Source organism: Notothenia rossii (assembly GCF_949606895.1).
Source record: "Notothenia rossii genome assembly, chromosome: 8".
Lineage (NCBI taxonomy): Eukaryota > Metazoa > Chordata > Actinopteri > Perciformes > Nototheniidae > Notothenia > Notothenia rossii.
The window spans coordinates 65,728,258-65,750,861 of NC_136906.1; the positions used below are offsets into that span (position 1 = coordinate 65,728,258).

At 40.6% G+C, this 22,604-nt stretch overlaps 1 protein-coding gene across 1 annotated transcript; it reads left to right on the forward strand.

Moving 5' to 3' along the window:
• Positions 1 to 2,550: 2,550 nt before the first annotated feature.
• Positions 2,551 to 22,530, forward strand: pinx1 (PIN2 (TERF1) interacting telomerase inhibitor 1). The gene is made up of 7 exons (XM_079647035.1): positions 2,551 to 2,627; positions 3,385 to 3,494; positions 3,611 to 3,703; positions 4,138 to 4,219; positions 4,899 to 4,991; positions 9,495 to 9,577; positions 20,933 to 22,530. The coding sequence occupies exons 1-7, from the start codon at positions 2,609 to 2,611 to the stop codon at positions 21,629 to 21,631; spliced, it is 1,179 nt and encodes a 392-aa protein (XP_079503161.1). The 5' UTR covers positions 2,551 to 2,608; the 3' UTR covers positions 21,632 to 22,530.
• Positions 22,531 to 22,604: the final 74 nt, after the last annotated feature.

Below are 22,604 nucleotides of genomic sequence, written 5' to 3' on the forward strand. Positions count from 1 at the left end.
TTTTTTTGGTTTTTGTAGTTAAATCGCATCCCCTTTTGGCACAATAAAGAACTTCCGTTATAGGAAATGCTTTTGCAAATCATTTTAATGGCCTTTCTTTTCTCCAGTAGTCTGGAACACAATTGATATATGATCAGTTAATAAATCAATTCTGACTTTGGGGTCATGTCATGGTCACATTAATGCAATATGATTCAATGATCCCTGAGCTATACGTTTCAAATGACCTTATCTGACCTTCAAATGGCCTACTAAAGCATTTTTTTGTATCGGATCAGAATTGAAGGGCTGCAAATGACAAAGAACTCTATCTAGGTTAGCTGAAAGAAAGAGAATACACAGGAAAGGCAATCTCGGCTGCAGTGATACCACAGTATCATGATTCCTCCGGTCAGCTCCTTTGAAGCACAGTCAGGTTGACAATGCCCGCTGATCCCTGCCAAGCTTCTGATAGAGTTACATAACCACACCTTAATCCCAACCCTGAGTTGGTGACTGTAACTACAGATTTGAGGTCAGATTAGAGCTTCACACCACTCCGCCTCGACTGTTATATAGAAACAAACTGATTCTTGAGCAGCAGATGTGATTAACTGGTTACTTTAATCTTCTGGACAAAGGTGTGCAATAAGTACAAGGTGCTGCGATACATACATATGTCAGTATTGAAACTGTCAATTGCATTTTATAACTTTATGAAAGTTGTCACTATTTCACAGGCTTTAGTTTCAAGGGAACTATATATTTACCAATTCTTTTAACCATCCATATAATCTTAATTTAATTGCTGAATTTCTGAAATTAAAAAGTAAAGTGGTGAGATTGAAAAACTGAATTTCCCCCTGGGGTTTCATCTTCAATCATACAGCTCAATATATTGTAGTCAAGGAACAATTTAACATATTAAATATATGATTAAGGCATTCTTTATTTTATGTTCATTAGAATTGGAAACAGATATATATTTGACATATATATCTGTTATTAAGAGTGGTGCAGTATGATTCACATGTTGGTGTACAGGGGGACACCAAGATAAAAATAATTGCTTCCCTGAGAGGATAGGTGTTACCGAGACTAGATTGGTGTCGGCCTCTGTAAGAGAGGAAATCTGAACTAGAATTGTGACAAATTAATGTTTTTTGCATTTGTTTTGTATTGTATTATCACAGTTTCTCTCTTTAATCTCTTGAATAACTTCTATTCCAGAATATTTGTTATTTTCCAATGGAAAGAAAGTTTCTTTAGAACCATTCAAACTTTAATACAAAAATCTCCTGAAGGTGCCCCGAGTCAGCCTTTTTGCAAAACAAACATCTTCATGGGGCTTTTCAGCATGACTAAATATTATTCCCACAGGTGTATCCTTATGCACACAATAAATGTAAACACTGGTCTCATATCAAGTGTTTTTGTAAGTCGCTTTGGATAAAAGCGTCAGCTAAATGCAATGCAATGTAATGTAATCAAGACTCAGGGTTTTCCTTTGAGGAGGGCTGATAATGTCCCCAGAAAGCTTGTATAACTCATAAGCAGCACAAGGACATAAGTGAAACCAAAGCAGTTACCAAACACCATCTTAGAAACTGCAAAGATCAAGAATAACTTTACATAGGCTTTCACCCATGCAACAGCCAATACGATATAATTTCACATTCCAAAGCAAGTTGTATTAAGACAATGCTTTTGTTATAAATCAATTTAACCTACTATGACCACTGTCAGCTTATGATGATCCTATGACTGTCCTTTTCTCTGTCCGCTCTATATTTGTTGATGCCTTTGTAACTTATTATTAAGGTTAATTTGTTGTCTAATATGTTGATAACAAGTTACATAAGAGAAATGTAAAATGCATGTGAAATGCAATCGGTGCAGTCTGAGGTGTGTTAGCTCGTGTTTCAGAGTGAAAGTGTTCTTGTTGGCATGCAAGAGACTGAACAAGGACACAAATAATTCATATTTTGTTGAACCTTGTTCAGAGAGTACAACATTATGCTTGGCTGTTTCTTTATTAAGCATCTTCCTTCCTTTTTCCATCCACTCCAAAACATTTAGAAATTTGATCTGAATCGATTTGAGCAAGAAAACATGGCGTGATGTGTTGCTGAATGATTAAGCAATGTTTTTTGTTTTTGTTTGGGAAGATCATAGTTCAATTTTCCAAATTTTCCAGATTCATATTGCCATTGGAAGATCTCCAGTAAAACATTACTTTCCGGTCTGCAGTTTTTTAGTTATTCTAAATTTCTCTTGAATCCAGAACAATTTATTTGTATTATGATCTACTGTACATTATGTATAATGTTATTGGGCTGTGGTTTTTGTGACCCAGCACACAGGCTACTTTATGTTGTGGCTGTGGCGCTCTCTGTTGGCTAAAATCTATGGCTAAAATGAACACTTGATAGTAATAAAATAACGATAATATTAATTGTAAATACAATAGGCAATTAATATAGTTACACCCGTGTGCAATACGACATACAGCAAATATTTTACAAGGATATGTTGCCGACAAACAACCAGCGTGGTATTTATATATATATCTTCAGGCAATTTCTGCGAAGGCTACGCAACTTCCGTCAAGCTGTTTGAGGACCTCAGGATGTCCATGCTTGCTGAACGTATGTACATTTCTTCAATTGTTTTTACGGATATTTCCCTTTTTATTTCAATTAAACAATCCGTTTTTTCTTATTTTATTTTCGCTAATAATAAATTCACCACCTGTTGAGAGACATTCTTCTGAAAGTATTCAATTGTATACGTATTACAACTGTTCGGCTTGCTAACATTAGCATTAGCACACCAAAAGCAGTATATGACAACACGTGTTTTCCTTTGTAACTCTGCAGTCACCTGTCAATTTCTCAGTTTAGTTAACTATATCGTCGTTAATGACCATCTATTGTTATCCATTTGTCTGCTCTCTTGTTAAAAAACGTGTTGTCCTCTGTTGCACATTGTTTTCTCCAATGTTGTCGGACGTTGCTTTTGTTTAGGTCCCGTAATGATGACAGATGTCAGTGTGTTTACATGCACAGGGCACCTTATTGTCTTCATTATTTTACAGAACAAAACCTGATTTATTTACCAGGAAGGGCCAGCAGCATACTTGATATTTTGAAAGATGTGTATTCGAAGGAAAACGGGCGCAATACAAGGCTACATATGATATCTAACTGTGTGGCAACTGTATTATTATACAGGTTTGGGTAACTAAACTGGGTAGTTGTATCACGATGCTGCACAGTAACATTTTGTCTTAGTAAGCATACGGTCTTGTCGGTGTCAGCGTGCATTGTGAGTTGCTTTCATGCTCGTTTATGTTATATTTTGTTCAATGACCGTTATGTAATGTTGGTGCTTCTCTCTATGCAGCCAAGAGGAAACTGAAGTGGTCTGTTGACCCCAGGAACAGCGCCTGGTCCAAGGATGAATCCAAATTTGGCCAGAAGATGCTGGAGCGAATGGGCTGGTCCAAGGGCAAGGTGAGGTGGACCTTTCTTATTAGATCAACAGCGGTGATTTATTATTAAACTTGCAGTGAGCGGATGAGTAAAGAAAGAATTGTGTTAAATGTAATGTCTTCTATTTTCATGTGAAGGGCCTGGGAAGAGCTCAGCAGGGCTCCACCGATCATATCAAAGTCAAAGTTAAAAACAACCACCAAGGTTTTGGAACCACTGCCAGCTCTGAGGTGAGCACATTCAACGCTTTGGGATTTGATACTGGAATAAATGGAATATTTTTTCTCTGAATCTGAAAACCAAGGACATTTTACGAGAAACTAAAGAGAATAAGTAATCAGAAGTCCATATTGATTGCATTAGTAACATGGTTATTGGTTAATGTAGTTTGTAGTGCATGGAAACCGTTTATGTGATGTGAGATGGTGTATTCAATCAACTTAAACATTTAAATGTAAAACTACATCTATTATGGTACAGATTTTAAATGACGCGAAAAAAAACATTGTCAGGGTTTAAAACAAAGTATACATTATAATCGAGGTAAGGGAGGTTTAATGCCAGAACTGTTGTATTAAAAAGAATTAAGGCTGGCTAGCTGTACCTTCTTATAATCTGTCAACTGAGTGTTTAAATCTACATTTAACTCCTTTTGTGTTGACAGGATAAGTGGATTGCCCACCAAGATGATTTCAATGAGCTTCTAGCTCAACTGAACAACCACCATGGTCAAAACAACAGCGCTGGTATGTACATCCACAGCATTACTGTTTATAATGCACTGTCTACAAACGTGTTATGATGTAGTTGTGGCGGTGTTACTTCAAAACAGTGTCTCACTCTTATTCTTCCCAAACCGATTGTCCTTGTTGGATTAAATGTTGTTTTTCGATTTAAAAAATGAAACATTATCTTTATTGCCATTACATCCCAGTTCACACATTGGGTTCAAGCACTTTGTGCACTGTTCCCTTGGTTGTGTAAAAGAAAGAAGAGATAACTATTACAAGTTGAGATCTAACGATAGGATGTTTTCTTTTCATATGTATTTGTGATTAGATTCTTATTAGATGGTGAAAATTCTCCATCCACCAATATGTATCCGATATGATCCTATACCTACGTATTGTCACGAGTTGATGCATGATGTGTACTCATTTTTAGTGCTAGGTTTTCCAACGTTGTGGCTCTGTCTGAAACTACACAAAATCCCAGTGCAGCAATGTCTTTGTTTGGTCCCTGTATCGGACAGTAGAGGGTGCCACACGGCAACATTTAGGATACATTCTCACAGAAACATCTTGTTACCACTGTTCTGGGAAACACTGCACTGCTAGAATACTGGTTTATCAAAGTTGGTGCAAAGATGCGTCTTACATTTTCATCACATGACCATATTTATTTGTATTTCTTTATTATTTTTAGAACCTCCAACGTCAGAGGAGCCGAAAGGATTCAGCTTGGAGGAGAAGTCCAAAACCGGCAAAAAGAGGGTCCATTACATGAAGTTCACTAAAGGTGGGTCTATCTTTTGGCAGCAGACGGGTCTGTACAGCACCAAGTCCAAGGGCTAAACATAGCTCAGGAGAGCACTATTTGCTCAAGGGGTGTTTTCTCTTCTCAATCTTAGCGCCCATTATATATTACCTCTAAAACAGTTTCTGTAGTATCACTGGATCAACCGTTAATCGCACTAAAACAATTCCCTCGTGAAAATATCTCTGTTTTAAGGTAGAGGTATACTGAAATTAGGTCCCACTCAATTGTGTGCCTCCACTTTTTTATTTCAACCTTTCATACAGTCATTCCAGACAGACAGAGAGGAGTCTCTTTAGCCCCTTGTTGAGCCTGTGCACTTGGCTCGGACCTCTGAAGCTGATCTGAGCTCTGTCAGCCTGTACTGGGTCAGATGGCCCGGTCAGTGCTAGGGGAGGTTATTAATAACTCTTCCTTCTACTTTCATTACTCCTTTACACGTCAGGAAGTTAAGATTTGCTGGTCAAGGCCAGAACACTGATAGGCTAGAGGAGGAATTTGATGTTCAGGACCACTGGAGACCAAACTGAATAACCACAAGCCCATATTTTACTGCAAAGTACTGCCTGAGTAAAGAGCATATAGACTGATTACACTTTTTTAAGATGATTGTCACGATAATAAACATTTTTAAACATTCGTTTAGCTCCTCCTTTTGGACTGAAAGGATTGCAAACTTATGAAGCATTAACACATGCTGAAGTAATTAATCCATAACAGTTTTTGTTATTTGGTTCAATGTACATCCTGAGGTCAGCATACATGAGCAAACAAAATATCTCAACTTTTGCCTCACCTGGGAGAGCCTTTTACATTTTACGTCATTCAATAGCAACTTCCTGTTTCCTGTTTGGGGCATCTGGCATGTCCATTTACTGGCCCCCTAAAAACAACACCTCCCAGGGGCTTTGTGACCCATTAGATGACCCTGCTAGATAACGTAGGACCTGAGTCTCTTCTCTAGACCCTCTCACCCTGTTTATGTGATCTTAATTTGGCAGGAGCCAGAAAAAGACCCCGGTGCATCAGATGCACCATACAAGGCACAATTAAGGCAACAAGCACGGACACTATGAACATAAAAATGTTCCATCTGGTGCTCTCCCTTTTACCCTCAGTCCCTATGCATACGTTGTTGAAGTCCTACAACTGATTATAACAGACTTTTCGGAGTCTTGCAGACGCACCTTTGCTTCAGTTGGTTTTCATTCTGGGATTTTGCATCTGTTGGGTAATTTGAAAATGAATGCACCAATGCCATCTCTAAATATCACTTCACAATGATAATTTAACAACATGGCACTGTTTACCACATTTCCATTAAAACATCTTAGGTGAGTTATTTATGTTATTTTTAGATTTTGTTTTATTAAATCCTGACTACCAGTGACTGTTTAATGTCTCCTCACGGGGCGAGTCTCATTTAAACAAAGTCTTCAGGGTTCTTGTAGGCTCCCTGCGTGTCCCCTCAGTGACTATAAATACTGTGTTTTAGCCTAGACCTGGCCTGCTTTGTAGCCTTGCTTTACCTCTGCTTAATCCCTCTCTAGCGTTGGCACCATAGATAAAATCATAACTTCCATTATTCTTAATGAGGATATATCACACAGTCATAATGAGAATGCATGGTGATATTTCCATTCTGCAATGAAATCTTTGAAAACATTTCCTGTTGTCCCTGCCCTGCGAGTCCCATCAAACGTTTTGAAATGCTACACTTCTGTTTGAATCTCTGCATCCTCCCAGCTATATCCACCTCACTCCCCCCTCTCAAGACGGCCTCATTGACCCCATGAAAAGCACTGAAAGCAGTACCTTGCTCAAGTGTTATTGTCAATGTGACAGCCACACGTATCTGTTGTTCATCACCTTTTGTTGACTGTGAACTTGGGCCTCTTTAAGGATGCATTTGTACCCCATCCAGTCATCAGCTAATAAAGTCTGACCTTGCAGGACTTTTAATCCATTTGAGGAGATCCCTTTAATTATCACCAGCAGCTATTTAAAGGGAACGGGAGCTGGAGAGCAGGTAGCACCTGACAATGCCGCCGTTTGTTAAACACGAGGCGTTTACAGGGAAACCAGAATTCAATCTTGAGACATGTTGTTCGTCCGTAGTCAGCAGACGTATCTTTGGCAACCTGCCACCACTTTGACTTGTTTCTTTAAAAAAATAAAAAGGCAACAACCGTTGTCGTGCAACAGAAGGGACGCTGGCACTACTTGTTTGTCCATAACTTGATTGGAAACATGAGTTGGGTGATCCGCCTGCCTTAAGTTGTCTGACAGGCATAAAGTGCCAGTGCATTGCTTCACTTTGGCCAGCTTATGGTCTAAATCGGCATATGCCAACAAAGGGTTACCTGGCAACATATAACCGGCCACGCCTGTTTGCATGCTACCACTGACTGATCTGACGCTAGCGCTCCTCTCAGGGAAGCTGTTGCCAAGTTAAGGCTTGGTAATGGATTTAGGGTTGCTAAGCTTGTTAGATGAGAGGTTGAAAAGTCAGGTCCTCCTCATAGTTCTGCATGTGCATGTGTCAACTAAGTCAACCAGTTCTGCTTGATTATTATGGAAACATCATGCATTTACATAAAAAAAGAGGGCACCTTATAAAGGAAAGTGCATGAGTCTGGTGCACTTTTACAGCAAAATAGCGGCTGTCCCTGTTCTACTTGTTCTTAATGTGCACGGCTTTAAAGAAAAAAGGTTTGCTATATTTATAACACGAGACAAAGGTGAGTGTCATACAGGAACTGGCACAATTATAATAATTTATATTAATTATTTGGTTTTCATAATCATTATAAGCCGAAATCAGAATGAAAAGAAAACAAGTTAGGATCATTCCCAGCCCCAAAGTGCTCTCTTTAAAACCTGATTTCATGTTCAGTCTGATTACAATTGTAAGAAATATTACTGTTTGGTCTAAGCCTGGTTATTAACTAAAATGCATCTAGTCATTTCTCATAAATGTATTGCTTAACTTGATAGGAAAGCTGTAAAAACATTAAAGCATTAAAAATGTTGTGGCTACAGAAGCATCTGGGAACCTTCCAAACATCTTATTCTGCGTCTCAGCGCTGGCCTCCTCCTTACTCTCTCCTGCTTTTTATTGATATCCTGTTCAGGCTGCTTCCCTCACTGCCAGCGCTGAGGATTGATGGTCTTTGTTTGTGGGGAAAGGCACCAAAATCTCCGCTGCTTTGGTCCGGGCTCACAGCATAAACCAGTAACCCAGTTTTAATTGCTACCTCCATCTATCACCTGTCACTGCAGCAGGGGTGGTTGATGCAGAATTAAACCACAAGCTCTCTGTCCATTTCTCCGTGTTGTTGGCTTAATTGCAGTCTTGGGGCTTTTATCAAAACAAATGTTCGCATTTCAGTCAGTATAGTTCTGTAATTGGAGATTTTAAGGAAACACAAAACAAGACAACTGCAACATATTATGCAGCTAAAGAGCTTCAGGTCACAGATAGAGTTGTTACTTGTTTCCTTAGAAACCTTACATGTACCTGCAGTTCAGTGTTTCTAAAACTAACTACATTGTTTTATTGGAGACTATCTTATTTAGCTTTTTTCATCATTTAGTATTTGTCATATTTGTGCATCCCCTGTAGAGCCTCAGTGATCTGTTGGTCTGGTTTGACTAGTTGCCTTCCCTGATAGTTGTTACCATTTCAACCGTGTCCTTAGAAAGCAGCATGTATTCACGAACACATTCCGCTGCACGACAGCAGCGCACATGCTTCATCCTGCATGATGGCATTCAGCCCCTTTTTTATCAGAACATTGTGACTTGCACTTTCACCTCAAAGCTTGAGCATTTTGACAGGTACTTCCTCATCCAAACGGCAGAAAGGTCACATTGGGCATCATTTTACGTTTGACCCGAGTTCACTAGAAGACAAACACCTCAGCCCCCCCGCCTCATTTATTTTATTTTTCAACATACTTTCTTGGTTTTACTTCTCAGACCTGCATGTGCAGTGGCTTTCAAAGCCAAGAGTCGGGGAGATAGAGGTTTAAAAGCAATAAATAACTAAATGTTATCAGAGCCCCGCTGAAGGAAGAGGATGCAGCTGTACGAACAGGACCTGGGCTCGAGACAGACCACTGTGTGCTCAAGGAGTCTTTGAGGCCCGGCTTGAAAATGAGAATCCGGAGGGGTGCGTGGAAGACCTTTTCGTCGGTTTATTTTTCTTTGCCATTTTATCCCTGGATCCAGAAGCAGACTACACAAACCTCCCCTTTTCTTTCCTTAAGAGACCCCCCCCCCCCCCCCCCCCCACTCCTCAACTATTACATGTTGTCTTAGAAAAATAGCTGCCCTTAATATGTTAATTTATTTTGTGTGTCTTGAGGATGAATGTGACCATGAATTGTATTTCAAAGCAAGAATAATAGAGACAAAAAACTAACTTGGTTGTATTAGGCTTTGCAATTTTTAGAAAATGTGTTTGTTTTGTTTCCTTCTTAGGAAAGGACCTGTCCTCCCGCAGTAAAACTGACCTAAACTGTATCTTCGGAAAGAGAGGAGGGTCTTCCAATGACCCGGAGAAGGTAAGAGAAATAAATCATGATTTTCTTTGTAAATCCACAATCGCTAAACACTCCTCTTTTGATATACAATTCAATTTAGGCTGAATTTATTGTTGTTATGTTTTAATCTGCTAACAAAGGCAAACACATTTTTAACAAATCAAGAAAACAATCCCGTCAGTTCTCTTAAAGATGTAGAAATAATGTTTGGCTTTGATTTGATTCTGTCATGAAGCAACCTACACATAAAACACTTCTTCACAATAACTACGTCAATAGTTGGGACTTCCATTATCTTACATAGTCAGCTTTTATGTTTGATGCACTTGTCTCTAATATTGTTTTGTGTTTAAAATAATATCCTAAACAGGTCATATGATCATGACTAATTCCTGTAAAACATGTACGTATTTATTAGTTCCAGTCAGTCTTGTTGTGTCAAATGGCACTGTTTCAAGTAACAAGATATCTGTAGAGAACATTTATTATCCAAGGTGTGAATGACTGTACTGAAACAGTGGGTTTCTAAATTGGGTGGGCAGTACTCTGATCCTTCCTGATCTCGTTCAATGTCAAGTGTGCACTGAGGGTGGAAATGCTTTCCCTTTGGCCAGGTGGTTTTAGCTTATCTCCCTCGGTAATTAAGGGTGACCATTGGTGCTGACGCCTCTATCAGTCGCTGCAGTACCATGTGATCCTTGTGAAGCCTGTGGCCCAGATTAGCCACGTCACTTTAACACTGCCAAAAGGCCACCGGTGGCGGCGAGAGCACCTAAATCCAGTTAAGGGATTTGCACTCTTACCCCCTAGTTCTCTCTTTGCACTCCCCCCTTTTCTCCACTTCTGTCTTGGAGCGCTCACATAAGGGTGTTAGAATGCCAGCGGGCATTATTAAAGGCAAATCAAAATTTGGGCGAGGTGTGCAGAAATCTGAAATGATGACGCTTGCAAAAAAGTTGTCTTTCCGCTCTTGGCATTGGTGGTTGGTCACTTCAAACGTCACTTTACCATTTGGCAATATGCTGCTCTTGTGCTTTTGAAGCGTAGCTTAGAGGCTCAGACAGGTACAAGCTGCATTTCAGGCACAGTATGTTCCTTTGACTAACTAAAAATACTAGATTACAATTAATAAAAAGTCGAAAGGTGTTTTAGTCTCGGATGGTCTTCCTTTGATTAATAAAAACATCGCCTGAGTTATTATTACCAATTAAACAAGTATCTGAACTTGCTGTACACCAAATCTACTGTTAAAATGATTCACTAAAATATAATTTGTTAAAGTATTTTTGGTGTCACAAGTTCGGCTGAGTCCATACAGAGCCAGAAGGACAATAACAAATGTAGCTTTTGGAAGCAGAGACACAGAAAAATCCTCTAGCTGGCTTCCTCTGTTTATCTCAAGCATTTGGCTTGAAGAAATTGGCATCTTAAAATCCATAAATTGCAAAAGGAAAAACCTTTTTCTATTCCCACGCAGGTACAGAGCCATAACATCACAATGGCTGCTTCTCCCCAGCTGATTAACATTGGAAATGCAAGCAATACACACTATCATTTTCTCCCTAATCGTTTAGTTATGGGTTGTTATTTTTCAGCCAGGAGGGACACCATTGACCATATCGAAAACACTGAACACAATTACAATGGCATCCCATGAGGCCTTGTGTTGAAGCCCTGCAACATCAGAGGTTGCTGGGAAGAGGTAAAGAGGGTGATGGACCAATCAAGCTGTAGGCATTGTGCAGGATCTCTGTGACACTGCCAGTGACCCTCTGCGCTCCGTGGTCTGTGCTTACCATAGTCCACATTACTGTGACGGCACAAATTGTGCTCTACAATTTACAAACATCCAGAAATCTCAGTACCCTAAAGAGTTGTACTCTTAAGTAGTGACCAAATCAACATTAGGGGCTTTGGTTTAGTGTTGGATTGGATTGGCAGGGGTTTGAACCAGTTGCGTTATCACATATCTGCATCCTAACAAGGTGAGACCTGACCAAATCTGAATCTGCTTCTCCAGAACGGCCTGTCTACCGGCTCATGAATCTTCCAGCACCTCACCCACCACCCACTGTTGTCTCTCCAGTCCCCCTAACACCAGTCCCCCTGCTGCTGGGGTTTTCCTTCCTACGCAGTGATGTGCTTCCTGTTCGCCTCTTATCGCTTCTCACAACGCTCCCTGAAATGCAGACAGACAAGCAGACACACACACACACACACACACACACACACACACACACACACACACACACACACTCTCGGCTGTCCCCCATGCCTCTTTTAGTTAAAGGCAGCAACGTGTTGAAAGGACTAATGAGCTCATGGGACAGATTACTGACCTAATGCACATTAATTGGTTGTATACAGTCATCCAATAAGTTTAATTCATTTTGGTGATTCACCTGTCTTCTAAATAATGTGTATAGACAGAGCTGTATTTTGGGTAAAAATCACCTTTATTTTAACTTTAAAATGTGTAACATTTCCTTTTTGAAAAACAAGTATTATTGTAAAATATATACATTTAAAGACGAGGGTTTGATTCCTTCCAAACAACCACAACACATGTATTAAGGCCACAGTACACTAGATGTGTGACATTAAACATAAAAAGTTCTTGTTAGGCTTAAATCATTTTTTTATTTCTTATTCAAGTGAGAACTAAAATATTAAAAGCATACGTAACACTTCACTAGATGGGTTGCACTTTTTGTATGCAACTATTGCAATTCAAATACTGCTTTGCTGTAATTGTAATGCCTATCATGTTCAGTTTTTCTTCTTTTGACACTAGTCATAGACGAGTAGTGTTAAAAGTATCTGTTTTATCATCAGGGGTCTTAGTTAGTGACGGTGGTGTTTGTCTGCATTATATTAAGACGTGTTCCTAATGTTATGCCTTCATGTATTTAGGAAGGTCAAACATGTTGATAGACATCTCAATATGATTCAGGTCCAGTACAACGCCCCCAAAACCAGTGACCTCTGTAAAAAAACATTTGTTAAATACAAACTATCATCAGTACACACACACACACACACATACACACACACACACACACACACACACACACACACACACACACACACACACACACACACACACACACACACACACACACACACACACACCATAAATAGATGACCACCATTTCACCCCAAACCCTTATTCCACCTAACCATCTAGACACTTGAAAATGATGGCTTACAACCATTATTTACACTCCCTGACCGGTGAAAGTTATCAAGTTGTGTTGGAGCACCTGTCCATCTACGTGGCTCTCTGTTATCCATCACCCATCCCACGCTTGCGAGCCCCCTCCATCTCCTGCTTCCTCTAGCGCCCCTCAACACAATTACTCACAGCATGACAAACGACAGGCTCTCTCTGCCGAGATATCAAAAAGCCCCGGCCACTTCTAAATGAAGGCACTTTGGCAGCCCTGTGCTCCCCGTGCTTATCGGCGGGCGAGCAGTGCCCCTGGCCGTCCTGCGTCCCCCCCTTCTTCCTCCTCCTTCTCCACCACCATGCCCTCCTCAGGGGGTTTAGTTAGGGGAGCCACATGGAGGGCCAGCCCGGCTTGATTTATCTCCCTTGCCCCTCTGCCCGGCCACTCAGGCAGGCCGAAAGAGCCGACGAGGCTCCAACGTGCCTCAGCTCGAAAGCCCGGCATTAGCTGAAATAAACCATTCTGCCGCCCAGTGAAAAATGTCCTCTGATTGGCTAATTAATCAGTCAAAGGGGAGCGACGCGGCTTGTGACTTGAGGGACCCGAGCGGGCGACCGCAGAGGGCCTGCTGATAAATAGACTCCCCGCCGATTCATACATCAACAAAAGTTAGTCATTTTTTAAAGCCGCCAGCTCACATGAAAGGTGGAAACAAGCCATAGTTTTATTTTCCCACCTACATTTGCTTCCACGGCCCTGTTTTTGGGGGGATGGGGTTTGAAAAAGAATAAATTCTGTTTTATTTTTTTTGTTAATTTGTATTACTTGCATGTAAAGCTTTTTTAAAACCTTTTTCTAATTAAATGGTTTATTATGATTAAGTCTTCTATATATTGATCTTGTGAAGAAGTCTGATAACTATAATAAAATGCTTCTGTTGCTCAATGCAATTGGCAAAATTAAATATTTAGCTCACTGCTCACAACCTCTTTATCAGTGCAGTACATATCTTTATCTAGGATTTAAGTTTTACAGTCGGCAGACCCGATGATATAAAAAACATTAAAATCCTAACAGTGACCCATTCATTAGTTATTTACTCCTTAAAAATGTCAGCAAAGGAAAAGCGGTTGAATATAATTTGGAACATGGCTTGTTTTGACGTCTGAGCCTCCAGTCAGACAGTCGGTATGGCTCACCCTGCTCTCGGGTCAGCATGACCCCTGCGGCCTCTCCCACTCCCACTCCTGCTCAGGCACAAAGGGGCCGAGGATCAGGCCTCATCGGGTGGCACCTGTTGCAAGTCTTTCCTGCCCACGCGTCGTCCACATGAAGGATCGCACGTCAGCGGAGGCTCCCCCGATACCAGCATCTTAAGGAATATGGGGCAGGGGCGGAGCGGGTTGGGGGCTCGAGCGTTTGGCAGATGCGTCGGCTAGGCGCCAGGGAGTCGATGGGCGGAGTCGAGCAGTGAAACTTTGCTGACAGCGCAGAGGCAAAATTTCTTTATACAGAAATTCTATTCAACTCTAGAACGGGTTTTATAGGTTGCTGCTGAGGCCCGGGAACAGGAACGTGAGGTACTGTTGGATTATTTAGAAATCTAATTAAGACCAGCTTAGATAGTGTTACACATGTCAGGTGCTGTGTATATGTAGAAAGAATCTGTATCGATTTGTTGTTAACTTGCAGTCTTTACAGATTAAGCGGCTGTCCTGCTGGCATTAACAGGATTATTCTTCCACTGCATTTTCCAGTTAACTGTATAAATAGAAATACAGCACTAAAGCAGAGATCTTTCTTATTGGCTCAGTTGTCTGTTAACCTCAGCATTGATCTATTGAAAGGGGATCCTGGTGTAAACGTGCGCTTTCGCTGCGTTGTTGGAGCAGATTGAATGGGCAAGTGCAGTCATGCTCTTAGCGTATTGTCAAGCTGGAGAGCTCTTATTCATTCTCAGATAACATCTAATTGCTTTGAGCGAAAAAGCTCTCCCTTTCTTGAGCATGTTTGTTGACGGGCCCTTTTGCTTCTGCCGCTGGAAATATCAAGACCCGCCAAGCAACCCCCCCTCACTCCACCCCCTGCTGCAAAAACACACACATTCACCACCTACCTCCCTGGCAGTTCTGTGGACTGCTCCCTCCTGGCCATGCCAGCTCGCTGACACTTACAGATTAGCACAGGACAAAAAAAGAAAAAGAGGGCGTCTGTCTCTTAGTTACGGGCCTTAGCTAGAATACATGGGACCAGGGTAATTACCGCCTGGTGAAGCTAACCGCCCAAAGATTTCCAGCCCTCTCGGCTGTTTACTGCCGCCGACCACCGTTTAATCACTGACTGTTTAATCTAATAAATCACATCTGGGGAAAATAATCACTGTATCTTCTCTCTGTGGTTGGGGTGGGTGTACCCTATGCTCTTGGGGGGGAATTGTTGGCTAGTGTTTGCAATGTAAAACAAGCTCAGGGCAGTCATGCTGCATGCATAATGTTGTCTTCATTTGTTGCTTATGATAAACGTGTTTGCACCCGGCACAAAGTGTAATTTTTCAAACCCCATTCTTTTTTTTTTGTCTTAACTACAGACGAAAAAAGCCTTTAGCAAAAGTATTGTCTTGTGGAAGCTTCCGTGTGTGGCATTTAATGTATTTATTATGGTGCATCATTTAAAGTTTTTCAACTTTGTTACTTTGTGTATATGGAATTTCTGCAGAAAAATAAGCTAAATATTAGGATCACATTTAAAGGCAGAGATATTACTTTTTAAAAAAGAAGAAGAAGAAGGTCAACCAGGTTCACTTATTTACAGAGAATAAGGTATCCACCTGTTTCTCTGTCCGCCCACGTCAGCTCATGAAAGATGGGATGCTGGACCTGTGTGCTCATCAGGGAGAGACAGCTGGCTAATCAGGGCCTGATCCATAGACCTTCAGTATCGCCAAATTTATTATTGTGGCAGGACAATGAGGGCACACTCATGCAATTACAGACACAACCGATATTGGCTGGAAATGATTGGAGAAAGAAACCCAGCAAATAATGCATACAGGCAATTCTTAAAGAAAATAAATGGGCAACTGCAGCTCTGTCAAATGCTAATTAACATGTGAGCCAGAATGTGAATTTATACCATTTTCAAAAAAGCTGTAAGACGTCTTCATCAGTCTACGTAACTTTTTGATAAATGTAATACAAGTGACCTTTTCAACCATCCTTTTGGGTTTCAGTTTCTTATCAATATTATTTTTAAATCCAGATCTTGTTAATGTTAGTTTATTAAAAAGAATCTCCTTGTTTTAATCTGGCTAGGTAATTTGCAAGATGTTTATTACTTATTCGACATACTTTTCACTTAAACGTTGAACTAACAATCAATGCTTCATGTACAGGCAGAGCTAGATGTCCCAGTTAACACCCATTTAGTTAGCTACCATGTTCACTGGTTTAACTTGAGAACAGCTTCAAAAATGTGTCTATCCGAATGTAAACGGTTATGACGAATGCAAAACATGAGTTAAATGTGTGTCTTCCGATCCCTAATTTTGTCCAACAGAAAATTAACAGTTTACGCAACCATAATGTGATTTGAAACAGAGAAAATAATCAACTCTTTGAGAAGCAGTAACTAGCAAGTAATTCATGTCGAGCCATAAGACGCCCACTTGTGACCCCTTTAGTAGGGCCAATAAAATATGAAGCACATACAAATTCTTGGACCTCATGATGCCGTCTGAAGCCGAGCAGTGTTGGGGAAACATTACAAATAATTTGACTTGTTATTATAGGGTGTGTATTGGGATGAAGAGCAGAACACACACAATCCTAAAAGTATTGACCCTGGAATATTGTATACTCAAATAAGTATGCGTAAAGCTTCCGACTTAGTTGGGGAAAAGTTTCCCATCCTCTGCAGTGAACCTCTTCCCCCATCCCTCTGCTGGCTTGTTTGACTCTCCTAAATATGTTGGCCTCCGTGTTCTGGCTCCTTGGCACATGTCTTCGGTTGGCTTTCCATCGGCTACATTAGCAGAGAGAGATAGGACTGGAGTGTCTTGAAGGAGGCGGCCTGTTGAATGTCTTCCCACCCTCTCCTTTTCTCTGGGACCCTCTGCGGGCCCTCCCTGTGTTCCCTGCCCAGCCCCAGCCCCCGCCAGGGGAGAGAGGGGAGCAGGAAGGGCCCGATAGCCAGCCAGACTGCTCCTCTGCCGAAGGAGCCTTATCTCAGAACTGCACACAGTGCACTGAGCGCATCCTTTTCCTGGTTTCTGGGCCCGGGAGGAGGAGGTGGAGGAGGAGGTGGAGGAGGAGTAAACACGGCTGGATATAGGTGTGTTCTCCAACCCCACTGTGTTGCAGCTTGGGACTGCCTTTTTCTTTCAATCATTTTTCTATGGTTTTCGCAAAAAATGATTTTTGCAAAACTGTAAATTAGTGGTGTCCCTTCTCTTGAAGTAGGTGTTGAGTTGATCCAATTTTAAAGTAAATGTACTATCAAAGAAAATAAACATTGTTCTTCAAAAGGAAGTCTATAATTAAAGTAGTTAATGAGGTATGTTACATTTCTCTTAAAGGTGGGGTAGGTAAGTTTGAGAAACCGGCTCGAGACACACTTTTTGTTATATTCCATGGAATGCTCTTAACATCCCGATAGCAATGAATATCTGAAGTGCTTTGACAAAAAATCCATACAAAAATGTCATCTCTGCAAAAATCCCGACCAATCATTTTAGCCGGCCCGGCCCGTCTACCTGCCTGTCAGCCTTCCATCTGTGCACAAACTTATCTCGTGCCCTCATTGGTCATGTGCACGTTCGTGTGTTGGAGGAGGGGCTCTGTAAGGAAGTGGCCGATTTTTTTTCTCCGCTGTGTATTTTCAAATTCTAGCGCACTCGAGCTGGTTTCTCCAAAATTACCTACCCCACCTTTAAGTCTCAGCAATATAAGGGAAAACAAATAAATCACTGTAGCATTTACATCTTATGGTATAAACACATTTGACTTACCCTCACTTAACTGCATTTTCTTTTGAAGGGTTCATCTTTTGTTTCCAGGGCTTCACCTTATCAGTTCAAAATGTAAAACAAGTGACTGACATACTGAAAATTCAGAAATGGACTGCAAACCTCAAACTATATGAAGCTGCCGCTGCCTAAAACAATACACAATTCAGTAATGTATTTGAGTGCCCATTTCTTTTTGTCTTTATGAATGAATATGTCCAACATACTCGAGTAGAAAATTGCTTAAGAAAAAGCTATTGTTTTATGTATTAATACTAAGCAGAACATGTAATTTTCATTATATCAGGAAACAAATCAAATCAACAACTAACATTGTTCCTGCAGTGATAACATTTATTTTAATCTCAGCATTTTGTCTCATGCCGGCTGTACCGATATATGACACAGAAATGGTGACTGATAATACCAGGCCATAGAACACACACACACACACACACACACACACACACACACACACACACACACACACACACACACACACACACACATAACATGTTGCCCTTAACACTCGCCAACAAAGATCTCCAGGGCTGTCAGTAGTGCTGTCTGGATCAGCAGCTTCACATCCACACTGTACATATGTGTGTCCTGCCGGATCAGGGTCTAATGGAGACCCCAGGTAGTGAGGACGGACCACATTCCAGCCCCTTCCCCTGATGGAGATGTTTCTCTCTCAGTCACTCTCCTCTCGTTCTCCCCCTCGCTCATTCACCCTCTCTAGAGAGTAATTTCACAGGCAGTTCTAAAGTGGCCCCCAGCCATCTTCCCAAATCCCTGTTACATGTTGTTTGGCGCTGTCAGCTCTAAGCCCCATCTCCACTCTCCCAAGCAGAGAGGATGCCATTGTGCAGTAACAGGGAGTATAGATTTTCTCTGGGAAGTTGGAAAGTTTTGTTTAATAGCGCCTCACCTGAAGGGCCTTTCCCCCCCCTTGATAGAAGTTGGGGTTCTTTCTAGTGGAGGACTGAGGTGGCGGAAAACTTTGTGGTCCATTTGAACACCTGGCGTGTTATTAAGCCTCAAGTCTCCAGAATCACTACTTTTAAGATGAATTATTATATTGCATTTTTATACCTGGTCAAATCTTGATTTTTACATGCATAATGTATAGCCCTTCAAAAGTATTGATCCAAGGGTATATTTGCAGGACAATCATTTCTTACCATAATAATCAATATATTAGACCAAATAAACAATGGTTGACTCCCTCATGGAAATACATAATATACTGTAGAGCCTTTTAGGTAGTAAAGACACTTTGCTTTAGGGTTTTGCTTAAGTCCCCAGTGGCACATTTTGTGACCCAAGACATACAGATGTGTAATGCGTGGAAACCTGGTGCATGTGTAGCAACACAGTGGTCCACATCTTAGATAAGCACAGACATATTTCAGGACGCCCTCACCCTTTGTCTGTGGATCTTCTTTGAATGTGCCAAATGAATTTTCCTCTCCAAATATTCCTAACCTTTACCAATGATGTGCTTTGTTTCCTGCTGGTGTTATGTTTCGCTTGGCTTCACGCTGTCATTGGCCAATTTCTTGCCACAAATGACACATTTTGTCCTGTCTTTCAATTGAACTAAAGTTAAGGCAACTGAGATAAAGCAGCCTTACTTTCTTTTTTATAGTAGATAGATAGTGATGAGTCATCAACCCTTGGACATAATTTTCCAACTGCAGGAAAATGGAGGGTGAGCTGCTAGCTTGAGAGCGTGGGTTAAAGAGGTGTTGTCTACTAAGTAGTCCATTTTGGAGTGAGGAAAGATATATTTTAAAACGTTTTATACACATATTTTTTTTTTTTTTCTAAATCTAATTTGGACAACCTAAAAGCAGACAAGTCCTGGGACACCCCCATTGAGGGGGGAGGGGCAGTAGCCCTTGTTAGTAACCAATGTATTAACTTCACTCTGCATTTCAGTCTACTTACAGTCAGTCCCAAAAGAACAGTTTAGATCTGCATCCACATTGTTTTACCAGCTCATCAGTTAGCTTGTCTGCCTCAATCGGTGTTAAGGGCCAAAGTAATGTAATCTGAATGTAAGAGTTTAAAGGCCGCACCATGAGGTGACTCTACACAACACGGCATATTCAATTCATCTCTAATCTGTAGGGTTTGAATAATGCCATCTCTGAGGCAATACTCTGAGCGGCAGCATTGTTTAGAGCGACTCTCAGGAGGAGCTCCTGTATTCTTCTGGACCAATCATTATGCATTGAGTAGGCCATTAGGAAAATGAAGACAAATGGGTCGCAGGGGTGAGGTGACAAATTGTTCCTGCTGTAGAGTTAAAATGTAGTCTGCGTTGCATCTCATAGTCGTAAAGTAGTCCCTGTTTAATAGTGTCGTAATAACTCATGTCCCCCAGATCGGAGACAGTTTACTGAAAACTAGTGAATGAGTTTGGCTCTTTACTCCTTTCTTTACGACATCCCTGCATTTCCTGTCTAATAGTGTCACCATCTACTACAAGCCGAATGCCAAAGAGGTCATACTTTATCAAAAGGAACAAAACAAGTATATCAACAGCTTTTTTGAGAGTTTCATCAAAACAAATTAAAACACCATAGCTACTAAGTGCACAAATATAACAAAAGAAGTGTTTTTGCAGTTTAGCATTCAAACATATTACATTTCCCTAAAGCACTCGATGATCAAAGTATAAACTGTCGAATGAAATATAAAATGTGTGTTAACCGAGAGAAGACAAGTAGAAGTATGCCTGAGTACTATAATGAATTGAATATATATGTAAATATTTCTAAACCCTGTAAAAAGAATTAAAAGACAAACATATTCTTTCTATTTGATGTTCTGTAGTGTCACAATGGTTTAGTATATTTAAGGTATGTTTGTGGTTAGACGTGGAGATGGCAGTTAAGGAGCACAGCTGGATGTGTGGAGCTACATTGTGTTGGAAGAAGATGATGATAAATGTCAACTGTGTGATAATTATGTCCAGAGATGCTTATTTTAAGATGATCCTTTAACACCTATTGTTGCCTCAACATCCTATTTGGGCTCTTTTCACTCAAGAAAATCTGTCTGGTTAATCTGTGCGTGATGATTGACGAACACTTAAGCTCCTCGGTCCACCATTGTCCGTCTATTTCTGTGTTGATTGTTTAAATTCTGCATTAAATCCTAACCCTGTCTTCTCATGTGTGTTTTTTGGTCTAGGAGAGCAACAGCAGTGATTCTCAGGGTGAGGCTGAGAAGAGTGTTACTCCTGCGGCGTTCAAAGTGGATACAGAGACCATCACCAACACTGTGAAAAGTACTCTCACTATGCAGGAGTACTTTGCTCAGCGAATGGCTCAGTTGAAGAAGTCTCGTGGACAGGCCGAGAGTGAAGAACCATCGATGGAGACAGACGAGACTTCAGGTCAATCTGAGGAACCCATCCTCATCCCCACTGACGACTCAGAAGAACCCAAGAAGAAGAAGAAGAAGAAAAAGAAGAAGAAGAAGAACACGTCAGACGATGATCTAGAAGTGGTAGAAGAGAACAGTACCTCCGTTCCTGTCATAACGGTGGACGATGAGGACCAGCAGCAGGAGAGTTCAGGGAAAAAGAAGAAGAAGAGAAAAATGGTAGAAAGTGAAGAGGCTACAAATGAGAACTGTAGCTCAACCTCCGGTGTTGAGCAGAACTCCGAGGAACTGCCTCCATCCAAGAAGAAGAAGAAGCATAAAAAACAGCATAGGGAAACTGAGCTTCAAAATGGACATGAGCCAACTGAGGATCAAAGTGTAGACTCTGAGGCTGTTGGCAAAAAGAAGAAACACTTAGAGGAGGTGGGCGATGAAGACAAGGTGGAGGTGGTAGAGAAGAAATCTAAAAAGGACAAGAAAAAGAAAAGGAAACATCAAGAATAGGAGATGAGAAGGAGATTAGACCCCTCAAAGCTGCAGAGTAAAACCCAAAACTCGGACTGTGGGCCACAAGGATACACATTGCAGCAGATGGCAAACAAGCCTAACAGAAAAAACTAAACATTATTGGGAAGAAAATATATTTGTTCGTTTTTATAAATTTCCAGGCCAATGGTTGCTCTGTTTCTAGTCTATACGCTAAGCTAAGCTAACCAGTTACAGGCTGTAGCTTTGTTTTTAACAGACAGATGCAAGACCTGTAACGATGAATTTATCGAACACTCGGCAAGAATGAAATGACTATTCTTTGAATGTATTTAAAAACTCCCCTTCTGTGCATCTGACTGACTGCTAAGTCTATAATGTATTCATAGACATATTTTGACATTTTTAAATGAGTCAAATTTGGAAAACAATGAAATGCATGCTGGCAATTGTTGTAATGAATACAAATATCCAGATTAATGAATTCCATAAAGCCAACAAAATATGCGGCAAAATAGTTATTTTTTATGTTTTTTGAAAACGATATGCAATTTTTCTTCATTTTTGTTCAAATTCCTTTGTCTCACCATTAATAAGCATCTGCATTACTATCTATTTAGCATTCACAGTGAATGATATTTTCTTGCCAGCAATTACTTTTAACCATCTTATGCCTTTTCTTCAGACAATGGATATGTTCTTAAATGAAAGCGACACAGAAAGTCACATTTGTAAATTTGAACAGAAGCACACCGTAATTGTTTTTCCTTCATGTGATTTGACAAATATGAACTGATGCCATTTGATGTTCTTCTGAAAACCGTTGGTCTGACCCATTCATGAGCTGTAAGAAAAAAGACATGTTGGCCCTTCGACAGGATCACATGACTTTTTAAATAAATACAAATAGCAATGGATGTTTGATTTGTGTTGTGTTTTCCTTCATAGATGGTGTGAAATGAATTTATAAAGGAACAGGAGAGTGGTGAGG